The sequence below is a fragment of the Leuresthes tenuis genome, unplaced genomic scaffold (assembly GCF_036924035.1).
Source record: "Leuresthes tenuis unplaced genomic scaffold, fLeuTen1.0.hap1 SCAF_4, whole genome shotgun sequence".
NCBI lineage: Eukaryota > Metazoa > Chordata > Actinopteri > Atheriniformes > Atherinopsidae > Leuresthes > Leuresthes tenuis.
The window spans coordinates 1,110,706-1,120,791 of record NW_027325358.1 but is presented as its reverse complement, the minus strand read 5'-3'; the positions used below and the strand labels follow the sequence as shown (position 1 = coordinate 1,120,791).

The 10,086-nt window shown below is 46.7% G+C and overlaps 1 protein-coding gene across 1 annotated transcript; it reads left to right on the top strand.

The window, feature by feature from the left end:
- Positions 1-2,346: 2,346 nt before the first annotated feature.
- On the top strand, positions 2,347-9,042 carry LOC140305171 (sialoadhesin-like). Its single transcript, XM_072383927.1, has 11 exons — positions 2,347-2,390; positions 2,532-2,932; positions 3,028-3,252; positions 4,053-4,304; positions 5,930-6,184; positions 6,295-6,517; positions 6,928-7,235; positions 7,941-8,022; positions 8,120-8,180; positions 8,307-8,482; positions 8,644-9,042. Exons 1-11 carry the CDS (start codon positions 2,347-2,349, stop codon positions 8,705-8,707), a joined length of 2,091 nt encoding a protein of 696 aa, XP_072240028.1. The 3' UTR covers positions 8,708-9,042.
- The last annotated feature ends 1,044 nt before the right edge of the window (positions 9,043-10,086 follow it).

The window sequence follows — 10,086 nt, the reverse complement described above, 5'->3', positions numbered from 1 at the left end:
CACTGATCTTCTGTACTAGGGGTGGTGATGATACCACTACACCACGATGATCCAGCTGCTTATGAAGAGGACCCATTCAGACCAGTTGCCTGGATGATATCTAAGAAAGGCAAGGTGATCGCAACTGAAGGGGCTGAACTACCTGAGGGCATCAAAGCAGACATTCAGAAAAGCTACAAATACCTTGCGGTCCCACAGGCCAATGGCAACCACAAGGAGGCTGCAAGGAAGTCGGCCACAACCAAGTACCTGCAAAGAGCGAGGTCAGCAGGTTCGGACGGGCCAGTTGAATAGGAAGAATAAAGTCATCGACACATAGGCCCCTGCCAGCCATTAGACACCCTGCTGGCATAATAATCTGGCCAAAGTAGGAGATAGAGGCCACTGATATCAAGACAAGAAAGCTCCTCACAATGCATGCAGGGTTAATCCCAAGTCCAGCACCCTGAGATTGTACACTAAGGGGAAGGAGGCGGGTCGGGGACAAGGGATCAGGAACACATCAGGAAGATGGCCCCAGTGATGAACTGCTAAGTGACTGTCTCAGGCAGCTGAAACCCAGGGGAGGCGAGGAGGAAGACGAGCACACATCATGCAAGGATAAACTTATGCACCGCTGACAGATTAAAGAAGCGGCTGAATTCTGGCAGATTCGGTTACAATCTTTCTGAAAGGTGAGTAAAAGTGATGGTGACAAGGTGCACAACTCTCTGAGTTGTTCCCTCCCAATCACTTATCCCTAACTTATCCCTCCCAGCTTCCTCCTTTAAAGGAGCAGTTAGGATAAGTTAGCAGCACAAAACTAGTGTCTTATTCTTTCACAGATGATGTTCAGAGGGGTGTTTCTGGTTTGTAGAACAACTAATTCTCACTTCATACTAACTAAACACAGTGCGGCCTCTTACTGAGTCCCTGAAGCACCGCCCTTGTACCCAGTTGTTTCACACCTCTGCACACTGAGAAGTGAGATGGATCCAAACTCCTGAAGCTTGGTTGACTTCTCTTCCTTCAATCCAGACATCTTCCACCTGCCTCTACTGTTCCTGGTGGTTCCTCTTCGCCAAATCCCTCCCAGCTTCCTCCTTTAAAGGAGCAGTTAGGATAAGTTAGCAGCACCAAACTAGTCTCTTATTCTTTCACAGATGATGTTCAGAGGGGTGTTTCTGGTTTGTAGAACAACTAATTCTCACTTCATACTAATTAGTGGAAAGAGGAAGGAAATATAACTTCAGAGCTCTACTTCTGCCTTCAGCTCACTGTGCAGACACACAGGGAGGTTATCTTTGCAGACGTCTCAATCTGTCGTGAGTACAAATGTTTATTCTTGATCATCTGTGAACATGTTGTTACCTGATTGATGTTTGTTGCTGATTACAAAGATTATTGAGCTGCTGACATGTTTTATTGTGTGTGAGGAGTCTCAGACAGATGAGAGGAGCAGCCATGAGTTTAACTGCAGCACTGAGTGGATTTGTTGCCGTCCTTCTCTCTGTGTCAGGTACTGTATGTCTACATTTACATTCACTGGAATCACAGAGACCGATGTGGGCAAACATGGAGTCTGTAGCTGAGGCTGAGCGTCACTTTATGATGTTATATGTTGAAATGGATGGATCAGAGCTGTGAGACGAGTCATTTCTGTCTGCAGCTTCCTGCTTTATGAGTCGATTCAGACTCTGAAGCTGAGGCTCTCTGTTCCTTATGGTGGAGATCATGATGTTTCCATGCTCTGTACAGATAACAGCAGACAGCAGCTTAGTTTTTATTCTAAAATAGATGCTGTAAAGTGTTTCCTGTAAACTTTATGCTTTACATTTATCGGACTCTCACATTTAACTCAGCAACAAGTCGAGCGCAGAGAGAACAAACAGGAAGCTGCCTAAAATCAGCAGACAGAGTGTGAGAATAAAAGTCTTCCTCTCTCTGTGGTCAGTAAAGTGCATCAGAGTTCTCTGGTTCACCACATCTCTGTTATCTCTCCCACCGGCGACGGCGCGAGGTCAAGGAACGGCTTCCAGACGTTCCTAAAATGGGGTGGGCGGGTGGGACTCTGAACCCGGCAGGACGGCCGGCTCAGGCGTGGATGAAACCGGAGGAACGACGATGTCAGCGGGCTGTGCCGAGATGGTGAAGTCAGGAGAGGGAGCTGGGGAGGCAAAGGGAGACATGAGAGTCCCGCGGAGAGCGTGCAACACTTGGGCCGAATCCACGCCGAACACATCCACGAGTGCCTCGGGGTGGATGGCTCTCACGCCCTCCCAGGCAGCCTGGATTGCGGTTGTCCCCGGACCGAGTCCCCACCGGAATACCTCCAGGACCTGACCCGACAGCCACCACTGGTCGAACATGTCGCCGCCCTCTGTGAAGCATTTCTGCAGGGCGGCGAGTCGGCTCTGAAGCTCCTCTAGAACTGCTGGGTCCATACTGGCAGACCTCCAGGGACCCGATCCCAAGCGCCACAATTCATCTTCCAGTCTTCATCACTCTGACCCTGTAGAACTGAGGGACCACTTTGTGTTTGGTTAACTGAGGCTGTTCATTCTGACTGTGGTCTCTGATGTGCTCTGTGTTACAGCGGTTCAGGGTCAGAAGGGCTGGGGAGTGACTTACAGTCGTACACAGATCTGTGCTGTGAAAGGATCAACAGTGGAAATCAGCTGCACCTACAAATATCCATACAGGATAAATGATCAAGTTACTGAAGTTACAGAAAGATTCTGGTTCAGAGAAGGTGGTGATGAAGCTCCTGTGGATCTGAGGACAGACTCAGACTACAGAGGTCGTGTTCAGTATCTCTTTGAATGGAAAGTCTGCTCTCTGAGAATCACAGACCTGAGAGAGAGCGACTCAGCTCAGTACAGCTTCAGATTCATAACAAACCAAGAAGGAGGAAGATTTACTGGTTCACCTGGAGTCTTTCTGTCTGTCACAGGTAACATTTTCTCTGAATCATGATTTGGCTCCAGATGCTTTTTGCATGTATGTAAGAACATAAATGACATTTCTGTTGTTTCTTCATGTGTTCAGCTCTCCAGGTGCAGGTGATCAGAGCAGAGAACAAACGGGGTTATATCCAGGCAGAGCTGCAATGTCAAAGCAGTCGTCTGTCTGATCATCGTTCCTATGTCTGGACCAAGAATGAGCGGATAACTCTGAGAGGAACATCTTCTTCCATTTCAGCCTCATTTTATCCTGGAGACAGAGTTTCCTGTGCTGTAAAAGGATACGAGGAGTCTCCCTCTCCATCAGTGTGTGAGTTCACTCAACAGTCTTCCACCAACATTTCACCATCTAGATGAGCCTTTAACATATTGTCCTGCAGCTTAACTTGTAGTTACACAGCTGCTGATTTAAGAAGAGACACTTTTACTCAGAACTGGATGTCAAACATGTCTGGATGTTCAGGAGATTCTGTCACGGTAGAACACAGATGTACTTTCAGAGTAAGATTGTTTATTGATATAAACCACTGGTGGTCCAGAACAGAGCCAAAGCAAGAGGCTGCAAAAACCTGAAGTAACTCAGTAACTATATTTGAGGATGGTGCAGCTATGAAAATTTATCAAAACCAAAAACTCTCTCCACTCCAGGAACGATTACAAATAAACTTAATACTAGGCTCTCCTTTAACGGAGGCGCAAAGATCTCTATAAACTAAAAACTATGACCACGGAATAAATGACAAAACAAAGATAGTTCTGTAGGAGGATCGCTCAACTACAGGCTCAAGGACTCGATATTCATTGAAGAACTTACGACACAAGACAAGGGAGACGATTTGAACACATGAGGAGCCATGGGGAACAGGTGGAAACACTTGATCAGACGCTTGACACAGGAGGAAAGGCAAGATACCTGAAACGAGAGGGAAGTTAGTATTTCAAAATAAAACAGGAAATGACAAGACATGAATCAAAACATAAAACATGACAGATTCAAACCAGCAACAACACAGAAAAACACCTTTAAGGTTTCAGATGCTTCTACAGACATAAAAAAACTTCTAAAACCATGTTGTTAGATATTAAATGTGTTCATGTTTTCTCCTGCAGATGCTCCAAAGCTTCCCTCTGTGTCAGTGAGGCCCTCTGAGGTAGAGGAGGGCAGTTCAGTGACTCTGACCTGCAGCAGTGATGCTAACCCAGCAGCTCAGTACACCTGGTACAAAGATGGTTCTAAAGGTCTCAGTGAAGACTCACAGCTCTTCTTCAGCTCCATCCAGTCCTCTGACTCTGGACAGTATGACTGTTTAGCTGAAAACAAGCTGGGGAAGTGGTCTGCCTCCTCCTTTATTGATGTGAAATGTGAGTAAAAGAAATGAGATTCATGAACATGTTTCCTTCAGCTCTGTCTGTTTAACACGGACATTCTGCTGCTGGAGTTCACTGAGCAGCTTAAAGAGGAAGTTTTATTCCCAGTCGGCTCCCAGAGGGTCTCCCCGGGTCTCCTCCCAGTGAGTCGGGCCCAGAACACCTCCCCAGGGAGGCGTCCAGGAGGCATCCTAACCAGATGTCTCCTCATCTGACTCCTCTCGATGCGGAGGAGCAGCGGTTCTACTCCGAGCCCCTCCCAGATGACCAAGTGACCCTGTGTCTTCGGCCGCTTGTATCCACGATCTCATTCTTTCGGTCACTGCCCACAGCTCGTCACCAGAGGTGAGGGTAGGAATGCAGATTGACCAGTAAATAGAGAGCTTCGCCTTCTGGCTCAGCTCCTTCTTCACCAGGAGAGGCCGATGCAGAGCCTGCATCACTGCTAACACCGCACTGATCCGCCTGTCAATCTCCCGCTCCATTCATCCCTCACTGTGAACAAGAACCCGAGATACTTGAACTCCTCCACTTGGGGCAGGATCTCATTCCCAACCCGGAGAGGGCACCTTTTCTGGCTGAGGACCATGGTCTTGGGTTTGGAGTGAGAGCTGAAGATCGTGGCCTGACGACGCTAACAGAACCACATCATCTGCAAAAGCAGAGACCCGATTCTGAGGTCACCAAACCGTTAAGGGGTCCCTCAGCGCCCTGGCTGTACCTGGTAATTCTGTCCATAGAAATTATGAACAGAATTGGTGACAAAGGGCAGCCCTGACGGAGTCCAACTCTCACCGGAAACACGTCCGACTTACTGCCGGCAATGCGGACCAAACTCTGACACCGACCATACAGACGGAGCAGCCCCTATAAAGGGATCCGACACTCCATACTCCCGGAGCACCTTACGGCCACAGCTCCGGTCAGCCGTCTTAACAATGGAGGCACGGAACATGGCCCATTCGGACTCAATGTCCCCCACCTCCCCCGGGACATGGTTGAACGTTATGGACAGTCCATGATGAGCACAGAAGTCCAACAACTGAACACCACTCTGATTCAGATTGAGAGGGCCGTTCCTCCCAATCACGCCCTTCCAGGTCTTGCCCAGGTGAGTACTGAAGACCCCAAGCAGAATGAGGGGGTCTCACTCTCCTGGGACTCCAAAAAGGGCGGGTACTCTAAACTGCTGTTTGGTGCATGAGCACAAACAGCTTTTAGGGCCCGTCCCCCCACCCGAATGTGGAGGGAGGCTACCTTCTCATCCACCGGGGTAAACCCTAATGTGCGGGCACACAGCTGGGGGGCATGAGTATGCCCACACCCTGCGCCTCTCACCACGGCCAACTCCAGAGTCAAAGAGACTCCAACCCCTCTCAAGGAGACTGGTTCTGGAGCCCAAGCTTTGTGTCAAGGTGAATCCAACTATATCTAGCCGGAACCTCTCACCAGCTTAGGCTCCTTCCCCAACAGAAAGGTGACGTTCCACGTCCCAAGAGCCAGCTTCAGTAGCCGAGTATCAGACTGCCAAGGTCTCCGCCTTCGGCTGCAACTCAACTCACACTGCACCCAAACATACACATCATCTTCTAATGAACATTTCATGTTTTCTCCTGCAGATGCTCCAAAGCTTCCCTCTGTGTCAGTGAGGCCCTCTGAGGTAGAGGAGGGCAGTTCAGTGACTCTGACCTGCAGCAGTGATGCTAACCCAGCAGCTCAGTACACCTGGTACAAGGAGGATCGAACACCGCTTCATGGAGCAGGAGGAACCTACAATTTCCCCTCCATCAGCTCTGGGGATAAAGGGATCTACTACTGCGAGTGTGAGAATCAGTTTGGACGGATCAACTCGTCTCTCTCCTTAAATGTTCAGTGTAAGTCACATGAGGCTGTTTTGTTTTTGTGAAAGAAGAGTTTCCTCCAATAATTTAGAACATTTCTAATAATTTCAATGATGTGTTTCTGCATACATGTTCTCCTGCAGATGCTCCAAAGCTTCCCTCTGTGTCAGTGAGGCCCTCTGAGGTAGAGGAGGGCAGTTCAGTGACTCTGACCTGCAGCAGTGATGCTAACCCAGCAGCTCAGTACACCTGGTACAAAGATGGTTCTAAACGTCCCAGTGAAGACTCACAGCTCTTCTTCAGCTCCATCCAGTCCTCTGACTCTGGACAGTATTACTGTTTAGCTGAAAACAAGCTGGGGAAGTGGTCAGCCTCCTCCTTTATTGATGTGAAATGTGAGTAAAAGAAATGAGATTCATGAACATGTTTCCTTCAGCTCTGTCTGTTTAACACGGACATTCTGCTGCTGGAGTTCACTGAGCAGCTTAAAGAGGAAGTTTTATTCCCAGTCGGCTCCCAGAGATACGTTCAGGAGATTCAAACCATCAGTGATCCTGAAAACCACCTCAAAGTTACACATGACCCAACAAACATGAGCACACGTTAATCCAAGCTTGTCTGGGATTTGATTTCTGCTCTCCTTCACTGTTCATTTAGCCCAAACTTTACTCATGTTAAACACACAGTGTGGACTTTTGCAGCTCTCTGAGCATCAGGAAGAGACTGGAAAGGAGCGTCCAGTGCATTCACTGAACCACATCCAGATCATATCACAGTTTAACATACACATCATCTTCTAATGAACATTTCATGTTTTCTCCTGCAGATGCTCCAAAGCTTCCCTCTGTGTCAGTGAGGCCCTCTGAGGTAGAGGAGGGCAGTTCAGTGACTCTGACCTGCAGCAGTGATGCTAACCCAGCAGCTCAGTACACCTGGTACAAGGAGGAGGAAGAGTCACCAAAAGCTTCAGGACAGAACTTCACCATCACTGACGTCAGACCTGAACACAGTGGAAATTATTCCTGTGAAGCTCAGAACACGAGAGGAAGTCAGCGCTCCACAGTTGCTCTGACGGTTGTTCCAGGTGATCTTTTATATTCAGTTAATATTTCATGTGGTTTTAATGACTGATTGGCTGTAACGAGGTCATGTGACTCGGGTCGTTTTTGCTTCACAGCACCTAGAAGTTGCACGACCTCCTTCCAGATCATCTTTTCATAATGTTGACATTGTACCATAACTGTAAATATGCTGTAAATAAGTAGAAGTTCATCATGTTTGATTTTCATATCTGAAAAAAAAATCAAAGTGGATAGAAGTCCAGCATCTGTCCAGCAGATTGGTTCCAGATAATAACACAACATTTCTTCACTAGAACACTTTTATTGTTTCCTGGTTGGCTTCAGGCAGCAACATGACTTTGTTTGGGTCAGAAAACAATCATATTTAGGGCTAAAATACATTCTTTTTACGAGGCATCCTTCAGCATCATCAACGCCATTTTTCACATGCAGTTGCTCTCATGACCACTAGAGGTCTCCTGTTCTTTGAACATAATAACAGATAGATAGACAGATATAGATAGATAGATAGATAGATAGATAGATAGATAGATAGATAGATAGATAGATAGATAGATAGATAGATAGATAGATAGATAGATAGATAGATAGATAGATAGATAGATAGATAAGGGGTTGTGTTCCTTGTTCTGTGGGTCCAATGAGGACAAACCTGCTGTCAAACTGGATGAAGTGTCAGAGCCTGATTCTGATCCATGTTTGTTCAGGAGCAGTAAAATCTACAGCTGCTGCAGTAACTGCTGCTGTTCTCCTGCCTGTCATGTTCCTCTCTGTCTGTCTGTGGATCCGGTGAGCAGCTCTGTTACATTATTGTTCATTAAACTCATTCAGTCACGTTCAGAGTTCACATGTTCAGCTTTCGCTCATCATCAATTCTCCTGAGCAGAACAAAGAGGACCTCCAATGGATCATCTGAGCCTGAAGTGGGAGCAGACAGCAGGGAACAGGTGAGGACACTCGTATCATTGTGGTAGAAAACTTCCCTTTGCTTTGGACTCATGATTCTGTTGCAGAACTAAAACCTCTGTTCTGCCGTCCTTCTTTAACTTCCATGTGTTTTACCACCTGTGAAGCGTGTTGGTGGTCAGGGACGGCCGGAGGAGCAGGATGAGCCTCAGTATGCCAGCGTCCACTTCAGCAACAACCAGGCAGATCCTCTGTACTCCAACATCAGAGCAGCTCAGCCCCACAGACACTCAGAGGAAGTTACTGAGTACGCTGCTGTCAGGTTTCACAGTCCAGCCCCGCGGTGAGCAGCTCCTCACACTCCAACACCAGCATCACCCACACACACTGCTTTCTGCTCCTGCTCTGTTGACATTTTCATCATTCATGGGATTCAATGGGAATGACATCATTCACTGCTGTATCTGCACAGTCAGCTGATTTCTCTTTGTCTCCCTGAAGCAGAACTGAGGAAACCAGAGAGGATGCATCTGCGCCGTTGTACAGCACCATCAACAAAACCAGATGAACACAACAGGGATTTATCAGCTGATACTTTTACATCTTCTCTTTCTTTTTAAATGTCATGTGAGCTTAAATCTAACTGTTACATGTCATGCATCTGCTGTAATGTTCACAGAGAGATTTAAATCATTTCAGGATCTGTGTCTCTGTGACGTTCATGTGGAGCGTTTTACATCAAAACTCCAGCAGATGGAGCTGTTGCAGCTTTTATTCTGGTATTTGTAAAGCAGCGGAACAACAAACCATCACTTTGGATCTGATCTGCTTTTATCTTCATGATATCGACAGTCATGCATCATCAGGTCCTTTCTAACATGTAAACCCGTTTCAGCCCTCAGATGTATCACGGTTCTGTTAGTACAGATTACTGTAAATTGCTAAAACTAAAACTAAAATTGCTCCTAAAGTGAAAAAAGACCAAATTGATGCCTTTTACTGACTTCCACCTTAAATCAGCTGGTTCTGCTGCTGTGGTGTTAGATGCTGTCTGTACAGAACGAGTCCCTTCTTTTAATATCTCAGCACATGTCTTGATGATCAGCTTTAATGTTCGTGTTGATAATCTGTTAAAAAGATTTAAAGCTGGTTTTAGGAACTGTGTGGAAGGAGAGCTGCTGCTGTTTTAGTTCGTTTTAAATATGTTGGATTTAGCTGCTTTGGACCTGTTTTTATGACTGCCTGCATCGTTCTGGACTAATGTAACGCCGCTTATTAAACGTGCTTTTATTATGAAATCTTGCATTACATCCGGTTGTTGGAACGTCACCTCCGGTCACATGACTGCTCTCAGCCAATCACGCACAGCAGCAGTGCTTTTCAAACTGGAGCGGCGTCGTTGACGTTCAGGTGTGTGACGTCAGCCGACAGCTGTGGGGGGGTTCGAGCAAACATTTGAACATTTCCTCTGAAGCTTTAGTTTTCCTCTGTGTTAATGATCCATCGTCACTCGTAGATCCGGAGAAGTGGTGAGTTGTGAATAACTGAGGGCTCAGCAGTTCTTTTCTCTTTAATCCTGCATTTATCTGGAAGTGTTTTAATGGCTGGGTGGAGGTGTGCTTGGAGAACTTTGATGCAGAACTCTACACAGTTGTTCAGGTTTAACTGCACGAGCTGCTTGATATTAATTTGGACTGAACATTCGAGGTTTAACCGGATAAATATTTATGTATCTATGCATTTATGATTTCTCAGTCTGGTTTTATTGCTTTTTCAGCTGTGAACACACGCATCTCCCAGTGAATGTAACTGAGTTCAGGTCCACTTGCTTCCCTTCAGCGGGTTTTTCCTGGTCCGGAAATAAATGAATAATTGTGAGAAGAGCTGCAGGTGACTGATGATTTCTTGCCTGTTTGAATGCGAGGCTTCACACTTCCTGCTGGCTTC

Coding starts and splice junctions, on each gene's coding strand:
- LOC140305171 (XM_072383927.1), top strand. CDS start 2,347: ATGTCGCCGCCCTCTGTGAAGCATTTCTGCAGGGCGGCGAGTCG. Junction 8,023..8,119: donor TCTGTCTGTCTGTGGATCCG/GTGAGCAGCTCT, acceptor TCTCCTGAGCAG/AACAAAGAGGACCTCCAATG. Junction 8,483..8,643: donor TTTCACAGTCCAGCCCCGCG/GTGAGCAGCTCC, acceptor TCCCTGAAGCAG/AACTGAGGAAACCAGAGAGG.